We start from the raw sequence: 27,868 nt of genomic DNA on the forward strand, positions 1-27,868 counted from the left end.
TCAGTGGTCGACATATAGCCACATATCTGTCATAAGCCATGAATACAAGAATCGACAGTCCACTGCGTCCAAAAGAATGCATCAGGTGAGTCTGAATAAGGCATCCAGAATTTGAAATAGCACGGACAGGAGAGAGCAGAGCCCACAGAAATTTGGAGTAGAAATTTTTTGAACCTACCTATCCTACTGTATCTCTTTCTGTTTTCCTGCTAAAGGTAGCGTCGGTAAAAAGGCTGCATGACCTCAGACACCTGTCTCCCCTGTTTGTTCTGTTGTTTGTATTTCTTTGATGGGTGTTCTGTTAACTGTAATTTCCCCACTGTGAGACTAATAAAGGTATTCATTCATTCATTCATTCAGAAATCAGTTGTCCCATAAAGTGCATTAATGCAAAAAAAAAAAAAAAAAAAAAAAAAAAGCACACACACAGAAGATACACAGGTTCATGGAGATTCCTGTCCAAGATGATGGTCACACCAATAGAAACATTCACCAGGAAATGATGTAAGTAATGATGTAAGTACAGCAAACTGAGAAATAATTCACCGTTCACCGTTTAATTTAAACTTGAAAAAAAAAATTGTTATTACAGAGACATTATTGACTGAGAGAAATAAGTGTAACCCATGCCTCACAGCATCTGATCTCCCCGCTCCTCTCTTCGTCCTTATCAAGTAAAGTGTGACAGTCTAAGGTTTACAGTAAGTTTGGTCTTTTGGGGTGCCAACCAGGTCTCTGTCTCCTGACATGTAAGATTTTACAGATTGACAGCTTTGTTACCTTACAAACCACACAAAGGGTGCAAGAAATGGGAAACTTAAAACTCTGAACATCAAATAAAAACACCCAATTCTGTTTATCAATGACACAAAAAACTATATATGTATTCAAACACCCATACCGTACAACAAAACACATAAAAAACAACCATTAACTCAGGAATTTCAGTTCAGGATAGTCCCATATATTTCAGTCCACTCTGAGTACTTCAGTTCATTTATAAGGAAAAGAAATCCACTCCGGGTTTTATCAATCCCCAGTTCATTCTAGTCAGTTCAAAGGACAGAAACGCCTCCCAAAAAACTCCACTTCGGGTTTTCCAGCCAACGCGGGATCAAAACAAGGAAGTGTTCCCGGCACTTCCAAACAAAGTGTCCTGAAGTTTTTTAACAACAAACAGGCAGATCCACCAGGTTTAACCAGCATGTGTGACTTACTGCGCCAGGGTGAATTGGGGTTGTCCACCCCTGAGCTGTCTCTTTGATGAATTCCTGATCCGGTAGCTTGCTCCTCCCAGCTGAGTGTCCCGAGGCGACGTTGGACTTGCTGAGCCTGGAGGATAAATTATCCCTGTGTTAGGCTGAGATCCGCTTTTACCAGCGTTTCCCGCACTGAGTCCTGACCCATATGAAAAAGAGTAAAGGTGCTGAACACTGATTGAAGCGCCAAATCCGTGGAATCTAACTGCTTGACACCCGGCGGAGAGTGAAGGTAAGCTCAAAGGGAAAAACAAAATACACAACAACAACAACCACCACATGCGGCTGTCAAAGTAGACTACAGCACTACCGGACTGAGATCTCAGATCAGCCAATCAATGGTCAGGAATGAAACCGCACTACTTTTGAAGTTCGCTGAGTATTCATGTATGTTCAAATGTAATAATCACCAAACAGGACATAAAAATAAACCCTGGTCATACATAAGAATTGAAAATTGAAATAAATATTAAATATAACCTTTATTTAACCAGGCAAGCAGATTAAAAACAATTTCTTATAAGTACTGAGGTGATTATGTTCCAGGGGCCAAAGTTGGCCACTTGAGGCTGGCTCCAGTAGTTAATCACACTTTTCACATTAAGATGTTTAACATGTTTACAGCCTGTTCAAAAGGCTAAAGTCACTCAAATTAAGACTGTGGCTGCTTTGACTCACAGGTGTATTGGTCACTACTGACTATATCAGCTAAAACTAGTTCAGGCCATCAAACAGGGTCTCTCAGCGCAGTGCTGGTGCCTTTTATAACCTTTTTTTAAATATTTTCTAGCAAATACCACTGCTTGCTGTGTTGTCATGTAATAAGAGTGTGCAGAGCGAAGGATCCAAACAAAAAAACAGGGAACATGAAGGTCCAGATAACAGGGACTGCAGTTCAGGAAGTTGGCCCTGCCACAGGTCAGAGCAACCAGCAATTCATGAGTGCCAGGCAAAGCAAAGGAACAGTTTAGGGGGTCGACCTGGAGGAGGAGCTAGGCAGAGAAACCCTTCAGGTTGCTGGCCAGTACACTGCAACGGAGGCGGCCAATGACCGAGGCAACGAAGCCCCCCCAGAGGCTTGGCTTGGGCCCAGAAATGAGGAAGCAAGACTGAAGGCCAGCAGCGTGAGAAGCAGGAGCACTCCAGTGGCTTAACAGGGGGGTTGACAACAACAGAGGAAACAGGACCTCTCCGGAATCTTGGCAAGGGGCCTTGTAATGAGAAGGTAGGGCAGGAGGTCAGCAACAATGGAGGTGACGGAGACCCTCTGGTGGTGGGCCAGGAGGTCAGCAGTAGAGACGGAGCCTCTTGGCTGGAGGCCGGCACTGAAGGGGAGAAAATCCCTCCAGAGAAGGGATGTGGAGCCTGTTTTGATAGTCATCTGATCCCTGTCTGTTGTGTTCAGTTTGGTTTCCCCTGGTCTCGTCAAGGTAATCAGCGTCACCTGTGTTCCCACCTGTTTCCACTTCCCTCATCAGCCCTCCTGTGTATTTAAGTCCCGTATTTTCTCTGCCTGTTGTCGCGTTGTCGTCATTGTGTCCTCACTTTGGGATTCCTGTTGGTTTGCCTTGTTTCTGGATTTCAAGTCAAGTTTACTTTTGTTTTGCATTTCATGCCACTGGTCCTGCCCAGTCTGGCCTTTTATTTGCACTGGTAAATAAAGCTGAGTTTATATTTGACCTCTGCTTCAAGTATCCTGCACTGGGGTCCTCCTTCCTGCCTGCCACACAGCCGTTTCGTGACATTTATATACTATCTATAGTTTGAAAATAACATTTGAGACTGGTATTATGAAAGAGTATAAAGCCAACTGCTACCTTTGGCACATTATGTACAAGCAGTTAAGCGGCTAACCACTGCACCACTGTACTGCCTCTGGTACATTAAATTGTAAACATAATAGAGCTTGTAGGTCAGAAAGCTGATATTCAGAAGGCCTGATTATAAGAAGTTCATTACAGCAATATGTCTTCAAGTGTTTGGAGAATCTGGTCAGAATGAGAGCCCATCAGTGATTGCATTTTTAACAGCAGTAAAACAGAGCTGTAACGCAGGTACAGCATGTGGGATGGTGTGACGGTCGATCCCAGCTAAGCATCTTTGTGTGGTTGTGTGGTGATATGGTTTGTTGCACTGTGTCCACTTATCCAATTCAGGGTCAAGCTGTCATATATTGAGACAGGTTGCCATTATGGGCCAGCACATACAGACAGACAACAGTTCATAAACTAGAAGCAGGCGTACTTGCAGACACGGGGAGAACATATTTGTTATTTGGAGGTGGAAAAATTGTAGGGCTGCAGGAATTTTTTCCATGTGACAAATTTGTTAAAATGTATTCAATTAAATATTTAACAAAATACTAACTTTCCCATTAGTTTGAGTATATCACATTTATTGATTGTCACTTTTTTAAAGGGCATCGAATGTTTTCTTGTCCAAATCTCGTGTTGTCTTGTCAAAAAAAAGACATCCAATTTCATGCTTACTTTTCACATTTATATTAACAAAATTATTTGATATGACAAAATTATTCCAAAAAGTAAAACAGACAGTTTGCATTAATAAAATGCACATTTTAGCATTCGTTTGAGTACATCACATTTATTATGGTCACTTTTTTGAAGGGCAAAAAGGATTGACATCAATTTCTATGCTTGATTTTCACATTTATATCAACAAAATTACACCACTTTATATCAAAAACCATTTGTTTGTCATTCATGTGCACCTGACTGCATCAGACTTACTAAATACATCAAAAGCATTTTTGACATTCAACAAGGAAAACAAAGGGAGCATGCTTTAACATTAATGATCAAATGTGAATCTATCTGTATATACTTATACTATTAAAACAAAGTTATTCTTAGCAGAACTATTATCCCCATTTAACTTTAATGTGTGTTTATTTGATTCTTTCAAGGAGATAATGAAAGAACATTTTTTAATAGAAACAACACAGGTTATTTACACCATTCTTATTGCTATATAAGATTTATCTGATTAGGCATGGTATCTTTCTTAAGATACATTTTCTAATTTCTGGCAACTTTAAGCCATACATGAGAGGATTCAAAATTGGGGGAATCACAACAAACTCCAGTGACAGAATGATGCCCAGAAATGGATTGAGCTCTTCAAGGTCAATTCTGCTGAGGGCAATATCACAAAACACAGTAATAGAATAATTGACAAAAGTAATAATGTGTGGCATGCAGCTCTTTATGACTTTGCCCTTGAACGCTGAAGAGCGCTTCCTGCAAACAAGGAAAATTTGCATATATGTATACAAGACAAAAGTAAGTGGCAGAAACACTGTGGTTATGGTCACAAACATGCCAATAATGTTATTGATCACTGTAGGCACACATGACAATTTTACAACAGGCCAGTTAGCACAAAATACCTTTGGTATCTTATTGCCACACAGGGGAAGTGTGGAGGCCAGATAAACACAGGCTGCAACTGAAAAGGCTGGATAGATCCATGCAAAGGCAAGCAACTTAGAGATTATCCTTGAAGTTAGTTTGTTGTGGTAATGCAAAGGCTGGCATATAGCAACAAACCGGTCATATGCCATTATACCTAAAATGGTAAGCTCATAGGATGCATAGGTGTAAATGATATAGATCTGAGTGAAACAAGCTGAACGGGAGATCAATTGAGAGTCAGACAGAAGATCTCTTAGAAATCTGAAGAAAAAGCCACCAGAGCCGTACAGAGAGTTCATCGAGAGGCACATAATAAAAATGTACATGGGCTCATGTAAAGTTTTCTCTCTTGATATTACTACTACTATGACAAGATTCGCTGAGATAATAAAAGCATACAACAGGAAACACAAGACAAATATTGGGTAGCGGTAATTTCTTATGTTCATGAACATTGTAAGATTAAAATACGGTGGATGAGTATAGTTTTCCATTTACCCCATAGGCAGTACAGCAGATGATCTGATGATAACCTGTTGAGTATCCTTAGTGCAGCTGCAACTTTTAGTTTCCTGTTTAGTCACAGGTCGGTTTTAATATTAGCTGAGGCAATGACAGGTACACTGAACAACACAGAACTACACAAGAGAACAAAAATATTGTGTCAGTTAACAAATGTAAAACATACATTTGTTTTTTGTTTTTTTTTAAAAGATTCACTACAACTAAAAGTTCCTCGTGATGTCTGTGTGTGGTCTGTGGAAGAGCAGGTAACCACTGTGGATTAGGAGAGGTGCTGAGAGCCTCTTTAACTAGTCACACGAAAATGCATGACAACAGTTGACAGTTATCACTCCGTAGGGAATTTAAAACGGACCATGTCAGTTTGCTCACAACAGCATTTACACATTATGTATAATATTTATATGTTTTTAAAAAGTATATACACATTCTATTTATTATAGTGATAAACTCATGGGACTCTTTATTAGGTATACCTTGTAAGCACTGGGTTAGACCTCCCTTTGACTTTAGAATTGCCTTAATTCTACATGATGCAGATTCATTTCTCAGATTCTGTTCCATATGGACATAATAGAATCACAGTTTCTGTGTTCTGTGGTCACCAGGTAGGCTGTGGTGTCTGAGCAATGAATAAATGATAAAGGGACCAAAAGTGTTCTAGAAAAATGTCCCCCCGACTATTATACCATTACCAGCTGCCTGAACCATTGATACAAGGCAGGATGGATCCATATTTTTATGTTGTTTACATCAAATTCTGACCCTACCAGAAATTGAGACTTATCGATGTTTTTCTGATCTGTTTTCCAATTTTAGTGAGCCAAATTGTAGCCCCAGTTTCCTCTTCTTAGCTGACATGAGTGATACCCAGTGTAATTTTCTGCTGTTCAAAGTAACGAGTGGTTATTTGAGCTGCTACGACCTGCCTATCAGGTAAATGCAGTTTGGCCATTTGGCCCAGAGAACTCACTAAATAGTTCCTCTTTTCTGGGCCAGCCATAGTTTAATGGGTAACACAGTTACTGGGCAAATGAAAGGTTGCTGGTTTGATTCCAGCTAGAGAAGCATGTCCCTTTTGGGGTTGTGTCAGGAAGGGCATCTGGCATAAAACTCTACCAGATAAAAACTGGGAGCAGCCAAAAATAGCTTCTTCTTTGTAAACCCTCGAGATGGCTGTGCGGGAAAATCAGGTTGCTGAAATACTCAGACTAGTCCGACAGTCATGTCACATCAAAAGTCAATTAAATCAGCTTTCTTCCCCATTCTGATGCTCTGTTTGAACTCCAGCAGACTGTCTTAACCATGCCTAAATACACTGAGTTTGTGACTGGCAGATTAGATGTTTGTGTTAATGATGTACCTTATAAAGTGGCTGGTGAGTGTAGGTATCTGCTGCTGGTGATATAAATCATTGGAGCTAGAAATGTAGGAGATATTCTGAGTAAACAAACTTTTTTGATGCCTCTAGTTGGTATAAGAAATAGTAGTTTGTTCAAGTAATTTTTATATTGTTACTATATGTGCTATTCTTGGTTGAGTGGGTTGTGCTGGCTGGGTTATGCAGTGCTCACAGTCTGCAGGTGTTTTCATACAGTGTAGGGAAAATCAGTTTGGGACATATCTTAAATCGCACTTTCTGACTTGTAGCAGAGAGCAGAAGATAGCCTGCTTCAGACATGTTTCAGACATACTTCATTACTGGGAATACTCTGCTTGGTTTGAGGCGCTGCCAACTTCCATGATACCGACAACCGCTATTAACCTTAAATTTACCTATTACTGAAGGCTTTCCCACATCACACTGACTATGCACTAATGTCCTATCTGACAGCCTTAGACATTTATTTTCCCACATGCACCTCCATCTGTTCATATCTCTGGGCTACAGTATGTGTATCCTGCACTGTAACCTGACAGCTATACCCTAATGGATATAGTAAAACAACATGGTAATTAAGATAGATGGCTGCTTACATGAAGTGCTCTGTAACAAAGAAACTGGGCCTTTATCTGTGGAGCTGAACCATTTCATTACCAGCACAGGCATGTGGACATTTACTAAAAATAGCACAGTAACAACCAATTCTCCAACCATAGTTCCAGCAAGCAGCCGCTTCCAAAAGGACAGCTTGAGCTTAGATTTAAAGACAGTCACAACTGATGCTTGTCTGATGTCACTTGGGGGATCATTCCAGTTTTAAGTCTTAGCCTGTTTCTCAAGGGAAACCTGGATCACCTGTCCTAAACCCCAAACACTTCCAGGTTGCCAGTTATACTTTGTTTTTTCACTCACGATTCAATTCAGTTTTATTTATCTCGTATATAGCACCAAATCACAATAGTTGCTTCAAAGCGCTTTATATTGTAAGCTCAAGACCATACAAATATAAATCGGACATCTTTCTCAGCTCACTGAGCTCAGCAGACTATTCACGAATAGGGACTGCCACTGTAGTGCACCACAATATGTGCCCCCCCTCCCCCCCGTATCAGAGGCTCAAAAGTAGTTGGACAAATGACTGGCAAGTAGTCTCATTGGAAAATGAGCCTCGTGTCCTTGTTATTTTGTGACAAATTAAGCAGTTAAAATATCTGGAATTGATTCCATATGTTGAACTTGCATTTGGCAGCTTTTCAATGAAACTCTCAGTATGAGGTCCAAAGAGAGTGCAGGTCAACGATCATTAGGGTGAAAAAAATCAAAATAAACTATCAAAGTGTCACAGGCTGCATGGACCAATAATTACTGGTGGACTCAAATGCAAGACTCAAAGAGACTGGATTGTTGATCTTTACTGTCTTTATTGTTCAAAGGAGATTTGCAATAATGAGTGAGGATTCTGAGGTGTCTATGGGTGCAGGACTGACCACGGGATAGGGGATTCTGGGGAAACGGAACTCTGGTTCCATCTAGAAGGAGGAGGGACATCTGCTTAGCTCTTCCTGGACTCGGAGAGCTAGAGATTCCAAAACAAAGACAAACCAGTACAGGACTATGACACAGAGAGGAAGAGCAAAAACTTTAGGAGTGGCCAAATCAGCCTGGTACATTCTCTAAAGGAAGTAATGCACTGCTGACTCAGCATCACTGAAAAGCCTGAAAGATCACAGAAGATAATTAAAATGTATGATCACAGAATTCTTTCCTTGGTTATAAAAAAACCCTTCACAACACCTAACCAAGTCAAGAACACTGAGGAGGTTTATCACTATGAAAATCTACACTCAAGACACCTTCATGTAGAGAGGTTACAACAAGGTACAAAACACTAGTTATATTTAAAGTATGGAGAAAGAAAGGAACAGCTGAAAATCCAAAACATTCCATATCATCTCTCATAGATTGTGGAGGCATTGTTGGGCACGTATGGCTGCCAATGGAACGGTATCAACTAATATTTATTGATGTGCTTAATGATAGAGGTAGTGGAAAAAATACTCTGTATACTGCAAAATCAAAAATGAGCTTTTCAAGGCAAACAAATAGGATTTTCTTCCATGGCCAAGTCAGTCACCTGATCTCAACCCATTTCCAGTTACTAAATACAAAACTAGATGCAGAGAGACCCACAAACAAGCAGCAACTAAAGGTATGAACTCCATACATGTGTATTTATATACATACAGTGGTGTGCAATGGAATATTACAAAAGGATTCACATACATAAAGGATTTATTAGAACAGGCAAAAATATGTAAAGCTTCAAGCAGTCTTTAGGATAAACTTTCAAAACAACTTGTCACAAACACACACACAGGCTATGAATGATGCAAGTATATTGAAAAGAATTGCATGAGTCCCCTTGGACACTCTAGATGTCCATCACGACTATGAATCCTCAGGTGTATCTCCTTCAGGTGCCAAAATACAGAGCATGGGGGATTAGTGTCAGTATAGTGAGCACGGGTAAGTTGTAGTCCATAAACGTGTGTTTAATTCAGCTCCTCTGGTACAATGTTTAATGAGGTTGAAATTAATGAGAGCCCATGGGATGGTTTACTGCTCAAGTTGGAAATGGTCAACAGGTCATCGTCTTTATTATCCCACAAGAGCAATTAAACATACTTTGCAATGCCCAGAGGGCTGTGCTGGGTTACCAAATCAAAACAAAAATGTTTTTCAGTTTAGCAAGTGGTCAATAGATGAACAACAAACTGTGACAAATGTACAAGTGAAACCAGCTGACTGACCTGTTGAACTTGTTTGTAGAAATCTATGATGTAGCAGTCATAAACGTTCTCACTTTGATGCAATATACATAGCATCAAAATGGCACGTGTCTTTCTAGCAAAGCTGGCCTCTGGACTCAAGCATAAAATGATAAATGACATGGCACCATAAATGAACAGAAAGGGGCTCCTAACAGGGGTGTAGGAATGAGTTTACTATTGGGGGGGACACATATTGGAAACCTGACAGATCCATGAATACTCTGAGCAAAGCATTAAAAAAAATGATATTTGATCTTTTACTTTCTTCTTTTTCAAATGTTTCTTGGAAAAATAGTGTTGTGTACGCCTATATTATTGCATGTATAATTTACATATGTATATGTTTTATAATTGTAAGACTTGGGCAAACTGGCTTGAGCACAGATAATTGTTACCAATGCATATGTAATTGTTACCAGTCCATACATAAATGTTACCAATACATAGATAATTATTACAAATGCACACATAAATGTTACCAGTGCACACACAAATGTTACCAATACATAGATAATTGTTACTAATGCATAGATAATTGTTACCAGTGCACACACAAATGTTACCAATACATAGATAATTGTTACAAATGCACACATAAATGTTACCAGTGCACACACAAATGTTACCAATACATAGATAATTGTTACTAATGCATAGATAATTGTTACGCCTTCAAAATAAAAGCACACAAGTTAAAGATTTCAAAATCAAGTATTTTTCTCCTCCGCGGTGTAATATTTGGGTGGAACAAATGCGCCTGTCTCCAATATTGGGGGGGACACGTCCCCTCCGTCCCCCCCGGTTCCTACGCCTATGGCTCCTAAGATTATATGCACATACAGTGTGCCCAACTGGTATTAGGCCACCTGGAGCCCCAAAGAAGTCCATCCATCCATCCATTCTCTTCTGCTTATCCTATTCAGGGTCGTGGGGGTGCTGAAGCCTATCCCAGCTGCCAAAGGGCGAGAGGTAGGGTACACCCTGTACAGGTCACCAGTCTGTCGCCGGGCTAACACAGAGAGACAGCCATCCACACCGTCCAATCATCCACACCTGACCCCAGTAACTGCATGTCTTTGGACTGTGGGAGGAAACCGGAGTACCTGGAGGAAACCCACGCAGACACAGGGAGAGAGAGAGAGAGAGAGAGAGAGAGAGGCCTGGGCCAAGGTGAATTGAACCCAGGCCTTCTAGATGTTATTCTAACTGTGAAGCAGCAGTACTAACCACCGCACCACGGTGCTGCCCAGTGGCACACTATTGTGTTGTTATAATATTAAAAATAATAAAAATTGCCATAAGGGTTATAAAATCAGGTGTTACTGCATGTTATATTCTGGTAAAAGATAGAGAATTAAATAAGATTTTTTTTTTTAATGACACCTTTTAAAAATAAATTAGTTTTGACCTCCTCAGGTTTCTATCTTGAAGATATACTGTAAGGAACTTGGGATATTAGGCTCTGTCATAAAATGCAATAAAAAGTAAATTATTACAATGAGTAACACACAAATAATTTTTTAAATTTTCAGCTCATGAGGACTCCAGACTTAGGGAAGTAAAACTGTTTGTCCTAAACAATGCCTTTGGGGACCTTTTACTGTTTTGATCCAGTTTTTGAAAAATAGACCAAATCCAAATTAGTGTAGGACTGCTAATAGGAATTTCCAGTTTACCTGGTCAGTGCTATCTCTGTATCTAAGGAGAGAACTGTGGTTTCTAACTTGTTAATGGAGCAGTAATCTATTACATTTATTAGTCTATGTGTATTACTAACTGAGTGTCTACCCTTGTCAAAACCAGATCGATCTTTTCAAATCTTCTGGTAAGCAGGTTGCAAATTATTTTAAGGTCTGTATTTGCAAGTGAAATTGGATGGTAGCTGGATGGTGATTGCCTGGTTTAAGAAGCAGGCGAATGTTGGCAGAGTTCATGTTTGGAGATTGTGTGTGAGATCATTCTCAATTTGAGTCACCATTCTGAAAAAAGTGGGTGCTAGCACAGAATTCTTTATAAAACTGCTGGAAAACCATTTGAACCTGGGGCTTTAGGAGATGCTGTTATTAACCCAGTGAACTGATGAAAATGAGAGCAAAAGGAACGAATCAGAAAAAGGCATTGTGTATACAGATCACCTGATCAATCAATACAGCCATGGCATAGTAATCTGGTCACGGTATACCTGTCCATTGACATAAAGTTTAGCGACTGCGATGACAGCCCGGGAGCCTCCTTCCAGTAACTTTTTTTTGGATCAGGAACAGGACTTTGTGTCACTCCAGGATTTCCTTTGGAAACTGATCATTCACACTCTTGAGAAGCTCTTTTTGCTTGAAGTGTTCGTATTTGGGTCTGCATCTTCCGGGTTGCTTCCCTGCCAGGCGGTGGAACACGGTGAAAGGTGATGCCTTTCCAGGAGCTTTGGGTGAGTTTGTATAATCACTTCTACTGTAGTTTCAGGATCTTCTTCTGTCTTCTCTCTCATTCTCTAGCATGCCTGAGAACACAAGGTTTTCCCTCATGCTGCGGGCCTGGAGCTCGATAACCCTTTTAGGTCATTCCCTCAGTGAGGGATTTCACTGACTCTCCAAGGACAGTGTTTTTTGCGGTGAGTGTTTCCACCTGCTGCTGGCGAAACTCTACAGACTCCCACAGAGCCTGAAACTCTTTGTGGAGGATTTCTACTGAGGCCAGGTGGGCATCAAAGCTAGACAGTTTGGTATTTATTGACTCCAAAATGTCCACGACATTGCTTAGTATGTGGAGAGGCCGCATCTGGGGAGTCTTCAGGGTGGCTCCCCTTGGTGGACGGAGCTCTTTTGTTGGTGGAGGGAGTCGGCGTCTTGTCCGGTTTCCCCATGACAACTGGCTCGAAACACTAAACTGTCCAGATCCTGTTCGCCATGCTCCAGCATGTTAAAAGTATTGAAAATCTATCTAGAAATATTTTATATTTATATTTTATATTTATATTTTATTACTTTAAGGCTTTCTGTAAATAAATTGGCAGAGAAAACTAATGTTTGTTATCAATGAAGCACCGTCATGCTCAACGCTGCCAAGATTCTCGTAATCAATCGAAGTCTCGCGTCACTACAGCATAGCTTCAATACTTTGTTGTGCATTGTTAACAAATCTGCAGCTCAGGTTAGCTCCTGGCTTCAGAGGCACCTTTCAGCTAGTAAGAAACATTTTTCTATGCCAGTTTTACTTTTTCCTGTGTTTTAAATGAACCTCTACTTTTACCTTTGAGACTACAGCTTGATGTTAATGATTGTTTGTGGGGTTTTTTTCTCTGCATGCCTTTTGAATGAGATAGGTGTGGAAAAACTCCACTCCACTCCAAGTGTGGGAAGTCAAAGGCAAACAAGAGTGCAGTGTGTGTCCTGACAGCTTTAACAAGGACTGTAGCAAGAAGACAAGAGAAGATATACAGAAGGCAAACTACATTAAAAGAAAAGCAATTAAAATCAAACGAGACTGAAGGACAACAAAGACGAACTTTGCTCCACAAAGAAGGCTGTTTTGCAGCACAGATTAGAAAAGCCATAGTTGTAAAGAGCAGCAGAAGCGTGAAAAGGCAGTTCAATGGCATACCGGCTGTTTGAAGGGAAGGATCATGCTACTATCTACCAAAAGTATCGCTTTACACCTCCAAAAAGGCTCATGGATGTTATCATTCAGTATTTAGATAAAAAGGTATGCTATGTCTAAAATGGAATGTTAACACAGTGCATATTATGATTGCATTTGAAGCCCTTTCTTAAGGAAAGGTATTAACAAGCACTAAAGTCCTGTTTATATCTGCAGAAGGGACAGCCACATGAGCTGGCAGTCGATCTGGGATGTGGAACTGGTCAGAATTCACGTCTACTGGCACCGCACTTCAAGGAAGTGGTGGGTCTTGACATCAGTGAGGGTCAATTGGAGGAAGCCAGAGCTGTGCCAGGGTACTCTAACATCACATACAGGTAAAGGGAGTGTGTGTAGGTAAGCTAAGCTAGCAGTCTGCTGCCTATGGGAGTGTGTTTAGTGAACAGAAATGAGCAGCATCCTTCTTCTTACACTATATTGCCAAAGGTACTTGCTTGTCTTCCTTAACACGCACATGAACTAGAGTGACATCTCATTCTTAATCCATAGGGTTTATTATGATGCTGGCCCACACTTTGCAGCAACAGCTTCAGCTCTTCTGGGAAGGCTTTCCACAAGGTTTAGGAGTGTTTATGGGAATTTCTGACCATTCTTCCAAACACGTACTTGTGAGGTCCTGACTCGCAGTCTCCGCTCTATTATATCCCAAAGGTCTTGGATGTGTGAGTGAATATTTTTGGCAATATAGTGTATCTTACTCACAGCAAGAAAGTAATGTAATGTAACATTACATTGTGATGTAATGTCAAACCACTCCTTTGAGACATGTATGTTCCCCTTATTGCTGTTTAATATCTGGGCTATGTTTTTATAGTAGTCCATAATTTGAGGGTCATTTCTGTTGGTACTGTAAATTCCCTGCTCAAGGTACTTACTAAATAGCAAACCTAAACTGCTCAAAAAAAAAAAAAAAATTAAAGAAACACTTTGAAAACACATCAGATCCCAATGTGATGAAAAAGTCATGCTGGATATCTATACGAAACAGGGGGTCTGAAAAACAGTACGCTTTGAACGCTCTGGAAAATGTCGATGTGAATCATCCCTTAGCAGACTAGGTAGAATAATATCTTTATGTGGGTAGTCTACATAGGAGATCTGTCTGTTGCATTTGCAGAAAGGGGACAGCAGAAGAGCTTCCATTTTCAGATGCATCTGTAGACCTTCTGACAGCAGCTTCAGCAGCCCACTGGTTTGATCAGTCAAGGTTTCTAGCAGAGGCAAGTCGGGTCTTGAAACCTGGAGGCTGCATGGCTCTACTGGGCTTCAGTGATCATAACACCAAACTCTACTACCAGGACTGTGGAGACAGGCTCAAAAACATCTATGAAGAGGTAGGTGCAAACTCCAAAGACTACTGATAATTAGAATAATGTGCAATCCTGAACATAGCACATCACTTCAAGTGCTTGACAAAGCTCCTGTAATGTCCTGAGGTGTCTGAAGAAGGACATTCAACTTAAATACCCAGAACAGTGGTACCTGGTATTGTGCATTGACACACAACAAAAGGCTTTTTTTGGACTCTTAAATGTCATTTGTGATCACCACCTGCTTGTCTTTAGTTTCATAGGCAAAATTCAAGTTGAAGGGCCCCTGTTTTGACAAAGAGGAGGTCCAGCATGTATCACAAATGCAGATGCACAAGTGGCCACTTCCAGGAAGTAATTAAAAATAGCAGGTGAACTGAAAGTGATTCAGAGACAGCCTTAAATAAGTTAGTGGCTGAAGTTAAACCAAGTAAGGTTTTTGAATTTCATGGGGAAAGTCCACTTTTTGATTACACCTCAAAGTCCACTACTTTTGAAAAAAAAAAAATGTTTAAAGTGTCTGGAAAAAGGAGATTGGGTTAAAAAAATACAGAAGTGACTCATAATTTATCCAGTTAGAATTTAAAAAACAGACAGGTTTGGGGGAAATTTTATTACAAGGTAAAGTTTTACAGATGTAATAAAAACCATTTGAATGAAATAAAAATGTGTATAAGCCACAATTAAGAATAAAAGGTGATAAAATATGAATAAAATACAAATAGGTCCTCAGTACAACAAAAACTCAGAGGGGAGAACACTCCACTCCATTTACTGTAAAAAAGGAGAAAAACAAACACGCCACACACTTGCACAAATCCAAAAAACAAAAAAGGTGCCAAATGAAAAAAAAACAGTAAATAATTTTCAAACCATGCAAAGGAAAGGGGTGGCTTGGTCACAGAACTATGGCTTGGCTTGACCACAGCCCCCTCCCAACTCCTGAACTTTGCTGAGTCATAAAGGAGAAGGAAAAGGAAAACGATTAAAATATATATAAATATAAAATTACACACCCACATATAAGAATAATAAAAGTGTTAGAGTTAGAAATAAAAATTATACACACTATAAATGCCAAAGGCAAAAATAGCAACCTATAGTTTCTGAATTTGCCTTGCCCCAAACATCACTGGGGTTCAGCTCTGTGGCAGTCAACTTAACCTGTTAACTGGCGGCACCGAAAGTATACCCAAATTAAATCAGCTGCTGTTCTTGAACTCTTTGGAGTACATGCAAAAGCTTGGTCTCTTTGTGAAGATGACAAGCTATATTTTTCATTTCTGCAGTCAAAAATGCTTTAACTGTAATTACTATGTAGCTATTAAGTTTGGAACACAAGAAAAATTAGACAATTTTTGCCTCCCCTAGATTTTTCATGTTTATTTTTATGTAACTACACACTGAGTGTTGAAGGTATGGACTGGAAAATAAAATTAAACTGTAGAATGAAGTCTTGTCTACTTGTATTTCAAATTTGATCAAAATAGCACAAAAACCTACTGTTTTGGACAAGTTTTTGTGTGTTGATATCCAGGTGTTGTTCAACTTGTGCCATTTGGAGACTCCAAGTGGCACCAATGGGACGATGCCTGATATACAAACTTCAAATGGCTGTAACTCCTCAATGCTTCAACATACAGTCATCAATGAGGGCTCTAATGAAATATAATACACAGAGGAATCCTCTGCTATACACAACTTTACTGATAGTATGAATTAATTATAATTATAGACATAAAAATCAGCTCTGAGCCATTGTCCTTTGCATCCTGCCATAATAAACATAATAAGGACCCCCGTCAAAGCCCCATCGAGGCCTATTGCACACCTTCCCTGCCCCCAAAGACTGCTATTGTAAATTTCCATATGTACAGCAGCACACATAATCGCACACACACACTCACAATATAAGTGGCGTAACAACAGCATACAGTGATATTTTTTGTGTAATGGTGCATGTCAAGCTCACCATTACATTCATATTTACATCTAAACTGCATATAATACGAAGACGAGCTGAGAATAAAAAGTTACACTTACTATAATCACCTTTTGTGAGTAACAGCTGTTTGATTGTGGGATTCTTCAGCCGTAAAACCAGTCGAATCAGCGACGAAGTCCTCTAATAAATTATAATCCACTCTCGTAAGTCATTTAGTCACTTTGTTGAATAAATACAGCCTGTTTTTGACGCATTCTGACAACCCGTTGGTGAGAAAAAGTATTGTAAACCTGCTCAGTTTCACACATGGAGGGAGCACTGATTACGCTTGAAGCTTGTGGATTCATGTGAAAACAAACCCCAAGGTGCCATATACCCACGTGTCAGGAATTTTATTGGCTATACAGCTGTGGTTTTTGATTTTGGGTCAGAGTTGACCAATCAGAACGATTGGAGAACATTTGGGGCATGTCCAGAGAAGCTACGTGACGCTCTCTGGTTTTTATTGGCTCTGGAAAACCCATTTCTTAACATGGTTGGCCGTATGAGGTGTCAATCCAATTGGGAGGGTCTAGCCTGCCATATAAAACCATCGTGATGGCGGACTGTAGCATTATTGTGATGATATGAACCTGCAAACTCTGAAGCATGACAAATGTACCAAGGGCGGTACACTGCCAGTTAACAGGTTAAACACACTCCACTGGGATTGTACTGGAGTCACTGACAGGTTGAGCCTTTCAACTTAAATCCCAGGGAACGAAGCAAAGCAGTAATTCATTTTTATTTTGAATCCCTCTAAAGTGGAAGAAGTCCCTAGGATATATTGGAGAAGGTTAAACATCTGCATCTTACACATCTTAAACATCTTACACAAAGAGTAAGGAAATTTATGTTAGTTGATTCTTTCTTTGTTGTAACAATGCTTCTCTTCTATAAATCTTATACTGTTGGAAAATGTGCTTATTTTGCCTTAAATGGTTACACATTTGTAAGGAAAATGCATTTGTGGGTTCAGCAGCAGACTTGAGTGGTTTGCGCCCATGAAAAACTTAACAAAAAAAATTTCACAAACGAGAGCTCACGTTAACTCCTACGCTCCTAAACACATCTGTGTTAATTTACTTTCAGGTGAAGCAGTTGCTGCAGCCATACACAAGCAACCGAGTAGCTGTAGCTGATAATAAGCTGGAAGAGCTGTACTCTGCCATTCCATTTCCAGACAAAGAAAGGTAAACACAGACACATACCTAACCTTAATTTACATCTAATCTATCTGAATAAACCACCATTATCTGCAGCCTCGAACAGAGGGAAGCAGCATTAACCTGTTAATGGAAGCCTAAGCTGAAATAATTTTGTCAGCTAGGTGTTACAAAGTAATCTTGTGGTTTATGGAAGATATTTTTGGTGTTTTTTCATCCAAATAATTGTTTTTTTTTTTTTACTGCTCCAACAGGATTGATTGTTTTCAAGCAAAGTCTTTGATCTCAGTGAGCAATCTGGTGGGTTTCATTCAGAGCTGTTCCATGTTCCAAGTTTACAGTTTAAAAGACCCCAAAGGTGCTGAAGACCTGCTGTTCAACACTGAGAAGAGGTCACTTGCACACACACACACACACACACACACACACACACACACACACACACACACACACACACACACATTCAGATATTTTAACTGTACATGCCTTTTAGTGTAATTTTAGTTATACTTTTTGGGAATCTAAACTGTCTGAACCGTTTTTGTCACTGCACCTCTTACAGGTTCCTTGAAGAGATGGGAGTCACATCTCCTGACACTGAAATAGAGCATGAACTGGAGTATTTCTGCATCCTGGCATCCAAACCACATTGATCAACACTTCAGCATTTAATTAGTGATGGGACTCGATTAAAAACTTTAATTGAGTTAATTACAGGGTCTGTAATTAATTAATCACAATTAATCGCAATCCATATATCAACAAATTAAACATTTTCAATTAAAAAAAATCCTTTTGCTACTAAAATTTTGAATGAATAGATGTATGTGCTTAACAACAAACATGTTTATTGCTTTTTGAAAGTTTTTCTTTTAATTGTTATTAAACCAACAGATTGGGCAAAGTGTTATTATAGTTATTCAGATTTCAAGTATTTCAGGAACCCCTGATTGTTTAACTTATTTGAAAAATAAAAAAAATTAATGTAAACAGCACACTAGACAATAATGATAGCACCATTTCTTGTACAGAGCTGTAAAAATTAAAAATAAATAAAACAACTATACAATATTGCAACTCTTGTGAGAGTTTAACATCTGGTGTAAACAAAAATTAAAGTGCTATTTCTAAAGTAACAACAGAATTATGGCAAAACAACATATTGCATTTAAGAGCTTAGAATTTAACACAACATTCAACCTGCAATATTTTGTACAACCAAAACATATAACACTGAGGCTACTTTTTCTCCTTGAGCCAGTTACTGAGACAAACGAGCCTGTTCACATTTTCAGATCTTAAGGCTGCTCTTTTCTTCTGGATGATGTTCCCAGCAAGTGAGAACACCGTCTCACATGGGACAGAAGTGGCAGGGCTTGCTAGCTAGCTTTGTCGTCCATCGTTGTTGTTTGCGAATGTCGCTTGTGCATCAGATTTACAGGCGTGCTAGAACACGCGAATACAAAGGTTCCAGCTCCAAACTTTAAAAAAATGTGATTAATAAAATTTTTAACGCATTAAAATCTTTGTAATTAATTAATCGAAATTAACGCGTTAAAGTCCCGGCCCTACATTTAATGTATATCATTGTGAGATATATGAACTTCAGTGATGTGCTGACTGTTCATGTTGAATGAATACATATAATAAATAAACCTTGGTTTCATCAGCAGATGCTGTATTTACAGATCTTTTTTTTTTTTTTTTTAACACAACATCCATCCAGCTTGAGTGGGCACTCCACCCTTTTCTGGCCTCAGACTTAGTGGTGCTAATTCTCATGCTAGCCACTTCACATTCAGCTGTGAAACGTTCCACTGCAAGTTGGAGGCAACCATCTGGTGAAGCCAACAGAACTGCATCATCTACAAAAAGCAGAGATGAGATTCTGAGACCACCAAAGTGGAAGCCTTCCGCCACTTGGCCTAGAAATTCTGTCCATAAAAATTATGAGCAGAATTGGTGACAAAGAGCAGATCTGATGAAGTCCAACATCCACAGGGAAGCAATCTGACTTATAGCCAGCAATACGGGCCAAGCTCTTGCTGCAGTTGTACAGGGACTGAATGACCTACAACAGCAGGCCAGATACTCTGTACTCCCGCAGCAACCACCACAGGATACCCAGAGGGACGCGGTCGAATGCCTTCTGCAAGAACATAAAACACATGTAGACTGGATGAGCCACTCCCATGCGTACTCAAATGTCCTTGAGAGGATGAAGAGCTGGTCCAGTGTTCTGAGACCAGGACGAAAACCGCATTGTTCCTGAACCCGAGGTTCGACTTACAGATGTCCACCCCAGGGGCCCTGCCACCAAGGAGTTGTTTAACCACCTCAGTGACCTCACCTCAAGTGATAGGCAAGTCATCCCCCTCATCTCCAGACCCTGCTTACACTGCAGAAGGCATGTCAGTGGGATTAAGGAGGTCCTTATAGTATTCCTTTCACCAACTGACTATAGCCTCATTTGTAGTCAGCAGTGCCCCACCTGCACTATAAAAGATGTGAGGATAGCACTCAGTCACCTGACGGTTTGCCAGAATCGCTTCAAGTTAGTTTTTTTCCATGGCCTCACCAAACTCCTCCCTCACCCGAGTTTTTGCTTCAGCCACCACCCAAGCCACGGTCCGCTTGGCCTACCAGTACCCATGAGCTGCCTCCAGAGTCCACAGGCTAACCAAGCCATATAGGACTCCTTCTTCAGCTTGATGGCTCCCTTCACTTCTGTGACCACCATCTGGCCACCACGACAGGCACCAACCACCTTGCAACCACAGCTCTGAGCAGCAGCTTAAACAATGGATGTGCAGAACATGGTCCATTCAGACTCAGTGTCCTCAGCCTCCCTCTGTCATGGTCCTGGTCCGTGTGCCCAGCGTTTTGTGTTTAGTTATGTTTTCACTGAGTTTTGTTATTTCCAAGCTTGTTTTGGGTTTCATTGTTCATCTTAGTTCTTGCTTTGTTATCAGTTGTGGTTTTCTAGTTCCCTTTGGCCCTGTCTCCCCTGCGTCAGTGTTCTTGTGTCTGTTTTGTCCTTTTCTCATATCCGGGACCTCCTGTGTTTTCATATTCCCAGTATTTTGACTTGTCGGCGTCTCTGTCCTATGTCTGTGTTTCTCTTTGTCTGTTTCCCTGTGCCTTGGTCCCTGTTTGGTTTCCTCTGTGTGCCAGTTCCCTGTGTTAAGCCTATACCTCATTAAGTGTTTCCTGTTTTATTTTGGCAGTCTCGTGTTCCCTGTACTTTAGGTCTGTTTTTTTAGTTCTGGCTCCCGTCCAACCCTGTGTAGCTCTGTTCAGTCATCCTGTCTCAATAAACAACCCTTTTAGTTAGGTTCACTTATGAGTCCTGCATTTTTGGGGTCTGCCCTCTCCTGCCACACAGCACACCATGACACCTTCGGAATGCTGTTGAAGCTCTACCAGTGGTGGGAGTCGAAGATCTTGCAGACCGGGGTCTCTGCCAGGCATTCCCAGCGCCGTGCCTTTCTAGCAAATAATGGCACATGCCTTTCTAGCAAAGCTGGCCTTTGGACTCAAGCATGAAATGATAAATGAACCATAGACCATTATAAATGAACAGAAAGGGGCTGCATTACATCTAACGTTATAGACAAATACATTGTGCCCAACTGGCATTAGGCCACCTGGAGCCCCACAGAAGGGATGTCCTTAATTCTCTTAAAAAAGACTTCCCAGTGTCACGCTATTATGTTGTTACAATATAAAAAATAATGGAACTTGGCATAAGGGTTATACCATCAGGTGTTACTGCATGTTATATTCTGGAAAAAACAATGCAGAATTAAGATAAGAATCTTTTTTTTTTTTTTTTAATCCATGAATCCTGGCTGACACTTTGTTAAAATAAATTGTTTTGATCTCCTCAGGTATCTATCTTCAAGATATGCTGTAAGGAACTTGGGATATTAGGTTCCAACATAAAATGCAATAAAAATCTGAATGGAAAAATGGGTGTCAGTCATAATCATGTTTTGTGTTTGAACTTGAACTCATGCAGTGTAGTGACAAAAAAATGTAATGTGTCCATTTTGTTAATATGTCAGTATAAGGCAGTTAAAGTACAATCTGTAGAAATTCCTCCATGAAAGGGTTAAGGAGGAGGTCCTGCCTCTGTTATGCATTGTTAACAAATCTGCAGCTGAGTTTAGTTCCTGGCTTCAGAGGCACCTTTCAACTAGTAAGAAACATTTTTCTGTGTCAGTTTTACATTTTGCTGTGTTTTAAATGAACCTCTACGCTTACCTTTGAGAGTGCAGCTTGATGTTAATGATTGGTCAGATCTGTGATCTTTTTTTTTTTTTCCCCCTGCTTCTCTTTTAAACAAGATAGGTGTGGAAAAACGCAACTTCAGCAAGTGTGTGCGAAGTCAAAGGCAAACAAGAGTGCAGTGTGTGTGTCCTGACAGGGAACAGCTTTAACAAGGACTGTAGCAAGAAGACAAGAGAAGATATACAGAAGGCAAACTACATTAAAAGAACAGCAATTAACATCAAACAAGAGACTGAAGGACAACAAAGACGAACTTTGCTCCACAAAGAAGGCTGTTTTGCAGCACAGATTAGAAAAGCCATAGTTGTAAAGAGCAGCAGAAGCGTGAAAAGGCAGTTCAATGGCATACCGGCTGTTTGAAGGGAAGGATCATGCTGGCATCTACCAAAAGTATCGCTTTACACCTCCAAAAGGGCTCATGGATGTTATCATTCAGTATTTAGATAAAAAGGTATGCTATGTCTAAAATGAAATGTTAACACAGTGCATATTATCATTGCATTTGAAGCCCTTTCTTAAGGAAAGGTATTAACAAGCACTAAAGTCCTGTTTATATCTGCAGAAGGGACAGCCACATGAGCTGGCAGTCGATCTGGGATGTGGAACTGGTCAGAATTCACGTCTACTGGCACCGCACTTCAAGGAAGTGGTGGGTCTTGACATCAGTGAGGGTCAATTGGAGGAAGCCAGAGCTGTGCCAGGGTACTCTAACATCACATACAGGTAGGAGTGTGTGTAGGTAAGCTAAGCTAACAGTCTTCTGCCTATGGGAGTGTGTGTAGTGAACAGAAATGAACAGCATCTGTTTCTTACACTATATTGTGAAAGGTATTTGCTTGTCTGCCTTAACACACATATGAGCTTGAGTAACATCCCATTATTTATCTATAGGGAGTTAAAAAAACCAGCCCCACACCATAATCCCCCCTCCACCAAACTTTATACTTGCAGTCAGACTGCATTGGGTCAAGTACTGTTCTCATGGCAACCGCCAGACCGCCAGAAGATTCGTCTAACAAGTAATTCATCATTCCAGAGAACACGTCTTCACTGTTCTAGAGTTCAGTGGCATCGTGTTTTATACCATGTAAGGCTTGGACACAGTTGCTCAGCCATGAAAACCCAACCTCTAAAACCATTCCTCCTTTTTTTTGGGGGGGGGGGGGTATGTATGAAGTTTAAACATAAAAGAGGAAAACTGGGTTTAAAAAATAGACGAAGGTATTCATCTGACTCAGTGGTACTGGTGCTGATTGGTACTATATTTTTAGCTAACTAGGTAGAAGTATCTCTTAACACTGGTAGTCTACATAGGAGATCTGTCTGTTGCATTTGCAGAAAGGGGACAGCAGAAGAGCTTCCATTTTCAGATGCATCTGTAGACCTTCTGACAGCGGCTTCAGCAGCCCACTGGTTTGATCAGCCAAGGTTTCTAGCAGAAGCAAGTCGGGTCTTGAAACCTGGAGGCTGCATGGCTCTGCTGGGCTTCAGTGATCATAACACCAAACTCTACTACCAGGACTGTGGAGACAGGCTCAAAAACATCTATGAAGAGGTAGGTGCAGACTCCAATGCCTACTGATAATTAGAGTAATGTTAAAGTTCATTTCCTTGTGCGTCTATGCACCATGTTCAGTGCTCCTCTTAGTTTTAAGAAAATCTCCAGTTCTACTCAAAAATTTATGGGTGCATTTGCATTATCACCCTGGCGCTCAAACTTGTGCAGAGAGGAAACATCAACTCATGCATCAGACTGACACAATAAGAAGGAAGAAGAAGAAGGACATTCAACTTAAACACCCAGAACAGTGGGACCTGGTATTGTGCATTAACACACAGCAAAAGGCTTTATTTGGGCACTCAAATTTCATTTTTGATTACCACCTGTTCGTCTTAAGTTTTATAGCCAAAATTCAAGTTGAAGGGCCCCCGTTTTGACACAGAAGAGATCCAGCATGCATCACAAATGCAGATGCACAAGTGGCCACTTCCAGGGAGTAATTAAAAATAACACAACACTGGAAAGTAAGCCGGCTGGGTGACTGTGAGGGGGAAGCATAGTCCTAAACAGAAGCCCCCAGTAAATCACCAACTCGTTCATTTCTCTAACCGTTTTTCCCCACTTGGCGACACCTGCCAAGGAATAACCTCTGGTTATTGGCAACTCTGTTTTGAGAAACATGAAGGTAGCCTCACCAGCAACCATGTCTTCCAGGGGCCACAGCAGGTGACATTCAAGGAAATTTGAAACCGTTGGCCAAGGCTAAACATAGATTTGGTAAGATAATAATTTATGTCAGCAGTAATGACACCCAGTTACACCTACTCAGATGTGATATTAGACTGCTCAACAAAGTCCTGCCATTAATTGATATTTCAATCTTAAATATGATCTATCTTTAATAGTTGGCTATGTACCACAGGATTTTAAGGTGGCAGTAATTAAATCATTACTTTAAAAGGCATAACTTCACCCAGATGTCTTAGTTAATCTCCAACCTTCCTTTTCTCTCAAAGATTCTTGAAAGAGTAGTTGTAAAACAGCTAACTGATCATCTGCAGAGGAACGGTTTATTTGAAGAGTTTCAGTCAGGTTTCAGAATTCATCACAGTACAGAAACAGCATTAGTGAAGGTTACAAATGATCTTCTTTTTGCTTCTGACAGTGGACTCATCTCTGTGCTTGTCCTGTTGGACCTCAGTGCAGCTTTTGATACTGTTGACCATAAAGTTTTATTGCAGAGATTAGAGCATGCCATAGGTATTAAAGGTACTGCTCTGCAGTGGTTTGAATCATATTTATCTAATAGACTCCAATTTGTTTGTGTGAATGGTGAGACTTCTTCACACACTAAGTTTAATTATGGAGTTCCACAGGGTTCTGTGCTAGGACCAATTTTATTTACACTATACATGCTTCCCTTAGGCAGTATTATTAGAAAGCACTGCATACAGTTTCATTGTTATACAGATGATTCCCAGCTTCATCTATCCATGAAGCCAGATGACACACATCAGTTAGCTGAACTGCAGGAATGTCTTAAAGACATTAAGGCCTGGATGACCTCCAATTTCCTGCTTCTAAATTCAGATAAAACTGATGTTCTTGTGCTCGGCCCCACAAATCTTAGAAACATTTTGTCTAATCAGATACTTACTCTGGATGGCATTACTTTGGCCTCCAGTAACACTGTGAGAAATCTAGGAGTCATTTTTGACCAGGATATGTCATATTAAACAAATATGTGCTGGTTTTTTGCATTTGCACAATATTTCTAAAATTAGAAACATCCTTTCTCAAAGTGATGCTGAAAATCTAATTCATGCATTTATTACTTTTAGGCTGGACTATTGTAATTCATTATTATCAGGCTGTCCTAAAAGCTCCCTGAAAAGCCTTCAGTTGGTTCAAAATGCTGCAGCTAGAGTACTGACAGGGACTAGAAACTAGAAGAGAGAGCATTTTTCTCCCATATTGGCTTGTCTTTATTGGCTCCTGTTAAATCCAGAATTAAATTTAAAATTCTTCTTCTCACATACAAGGTCTTGAATAATCAGGCCCCGTCTTATCTTAAAGACCTCATATCACCCCAATAGAGCACTTTGTTCTCAGACTGCTGGATTACTTGTGGTTCCTAGGATACTTAAGAGTAGAATGGGAGGCAGAGCCTTCAGCTTTCAGGCCCCTCTTTTGTTTAACCAGCTCCCAGTGTGGATTTGGGAGACAGACACCCTCTCTATTTTTAAGATTAGGCTGAAAACTTTCCTTTATGATAAAGCTTATAGGTAGGGCTTGATCATGTGACCCTGAACTGTCCCTTAGTTATGTTGCTATAGACCTAGGCTGCTGGGGGGTTCCCATAATGCACTGAGTATTTTTTTTCATTCATTCATTTCACTCTTTTTACTCTATTTATACACCACTCTGTATTAATCACTAGTTATTATTAATGTCTGGCTCTCTTCCACAGCATGTCTTTTGTCCTGTCTCTCTCCCCTCAGCCCCTACCGGTCGGTGCAGATGACTGCCCCTCCCTTAGCCTGGTTCTGCCAGAGATTTCTTCCTGTTAAAAGGGGGATTTCCCTTCTTACTGTCGCCAAGTGTTTGCTCATAGGGAGTCGTTTTGACTGTTGGGTTTTCTCTGTAATCATTGTAGGGTCTTTACCTTACAATATAAAGTGCCTTGAGGTGACTGTTTGTTATGATTTGGCGCTGTATAAATAAAATTGTGTTGAAGTGAATTAACAATTTATTCATTTAACAAACAGGGGCTCAATTTAACTCCTAAACACATCTGTCTTAACTCACTTTCAGATGAAGCAGTCGCTGCAGCCATACACAAGCAACCCAGTAGCTGTAGCTGATAATAAGCTGGAAGAGCTGTACTCTGCCATTCCCTTTCCAGACAAAGAAAGGTAAACCTAACCTTAAACAATGTCTAATCTAGCTGAATAAACTACCGTTATCTGCTGCCCCTAACAGACTGAAGCAGTATTAACCTGTTAATGGAAGCCTAAGCTGAAGTAATTTTGTAAGCTAGGTGTTACAAAGCAATCTTGTGGTTTATGGAAGATATTTTTGGTGTTTTCTCATCCAAATAATTGTATTTATTTTACTGCTCCAACAGGATTGATTGTTTTCAAGCAAAGTCTTTGATCTCAGTGAGCAATCTGGTGGGTTTCATTCAGACTTGGTCCATGGTCCAAGCCTACACTTTAAAAGACCCCAAAGGTGCTGAAGACCTGCTGTTCAACACTCAGAAGAGGTCACTTGCACACGCACATTCAGATATTTTAACTGTACATGCCTTTTAGTGTAATGTTAGTTATACTTTTTGGGAATCTAAACTGAACAGTTTTGTGTCGCTGCACCTCTTACAGGTTCCTTGAAGAGATGGGAGTCACATCTCCTGACACTGAAATAGAGCATGAACTGGAGTATTACTGCATCCTGGCATCCAAACCACATTAATCAACACTTCATCATTCAGTGTGTATCAATGTGAGATATATAAACTTCAGTGATGTGCTGAGTGTTCATGTTGAATGAATACTCATAATAAATAAACCTTGGTTTCATCAGCAGATGCTGTTTTTTAACAGGACATGTGTTTCATTTTGTCGTGAATAACCCGACAACCATTCTCCAGTGCCACCCTTTTAGTCTGACATGCACACTCAGAGGTTACATGCCTGGAAAGATCTTTTGAAATTAACCAGCCTACCACAGTGTCACATGTGGGAAGTTATGACATTGTGGGCGGCCTACTTGTTTTTTGTAACTACAGTGTCCCTTCTTTATTATTTCCAATAGAAACAATGTAAAACTGACTCAGGTTATTTGTGCAGGCTCGTTTTTACCACCGATAATTGCATCTTATAATTAAGCGACCTCTAGCGGTTGTACACAAAAGGGTGTGTGAATAACATGTTTGGTTTTCTCCGGCAAATATTGTCATGATCCTGGGTCCAAGAAGAAATATCACTGAAGTTCATCACATTTACTTCTTTAGATTTCTTTTTTTTCTCATGAAAATAATCCCTTCATTCCTCTAAGGTACCCCAATGCCAGAAAACTTGAAACTAAAAATAGTGGCCTATATCATGGACTGCATGGGAGATTAGCATTATGGAGCACCCTTCCTGTGAAGTATATGTGATACCATGCTTTGTAAGACCCAGGCCAGTAGACATCAAAATAAAGTGCCCTTACAAAAATAAAAATAGGTGTTGTAGGTAACATTTAAAACTTTTAGGTACAGTAATTTGGAGAAGGTGAAGTACGGACACATTTTACTCTAATGAACAAGAAATGCTGACCAACACACGAGTCTGTATTGAGGAGAAGAAAATATGTGCTGTCTTTATTATTGTTTGAAAAGACCGGCTCCTCTACAGCATTATGAACAGGCTTCAAAAACAGCTTAACTAAGAAAGTGTCGTGCACACAAAACAAATAGGTAAAGATTCACGCTCACTCACCCAAATTAACTCCAGGGGGTTTTATTGGGTCTGACAGGACCACATGCCA

General features: G+C 40.2%; 3 protein-coding genes across 7 annotated transcripts; 2 read left to right on the forward strand and 1 right to left on the reverse strand.

Annotated features, from left to right (window-relative positions):
- Positions 1-1,108: 1,108 nt before the first annotated feature.
- LOC115800998 (putative methyltransferase DDB_G0268948) lies at positions 1,109-27,209 on the forward strand. Of its 5 annotated transcripts, none has more exons than XM_030758676.1 (7): positions 1,109-1,491; positions 21,894-22,288; positions 22,400-22,560; positions 23,176-23,392; positions 26,153-26,253; positions 26,466-26,603; positions 26,719-27,209. In XM_030758676.1, exons 2-7 carry the CDS (start codon positions 22,178-22,180, stop codon positions 26,807-26,809), a joined length of 819 nt encoding a protein of 272 aa, XP_030614536.1. In that variant the 5' UTR covers positions 1,109-1,491; positions 21,894-22,177; the 3' UTR covers positions 26,810-27,209. The 5 variants fall into 5 exon arrangements, with proteins under 5 accessions (XP_030614536.1, XP_030614537.1, XP_030614535.1 ...); XM_030758677.1 differs by having other exon boundaries at positions 21,898-22,288; XM_030758675.1 differs by lacking the exon at positions 1,109-1,491 and adding an exon at positions 21,509-21,745.
- Positions 4,258-5,187, reverse strand: LOC115800634 (olfactory receptor 6N1-like). Its single transcript, XM_030758115.1, has one exon. It carries the CDS (start codon positions 5,185-5,187, stop codon positions 4,258-4,260), a length of 930 nt encoding a protein of 309 aa, XP_030613975.1.
- LOC115801000 (putative methyltransferase DDB_G0268948) lies at positions 10,653-19,131 on the forward strand. Its single transcript, XM_030758679.1, has 7 exons — positions 10,653-12,038; positions 12,750-13,129; positions 13,241-13,401; positions 14,202-14,418; positions 17,471-17,571; positions 17,799-17,936; positions 18,107-19,131. Exons 2-7 carry the CDS (start codon positions 13,019-13,021, stop codon positions 18,195-18,197), a joined length of 819 nt encoding a protein of 272 aa, XP_030614539.1. The 5' UTR covers positions 10,653-12,038; positions 12,750-13,018; the 3' UTR covers positions 18,198-19,131.
- Positions 27,210-27,868: the final 659 nt, after the last annotated feature.

The sequence above is a fragment of the Archocentrus centrarchus genome, chromosome 21 (genome assembly GCF_007364275.1).
Source record: "Archocentrus centrarchus isolate MPI-CPG fArcCen1 chromosome 21, fArcCen1, whole genome shotgun sequence".
Classification (NCBI taxonomy): Eukaryota; Metazoa; Chordata; class Actinopteri; order Cichliformes; family Cichlidae; genus Archocentrus; species Archocentrus centrarchus.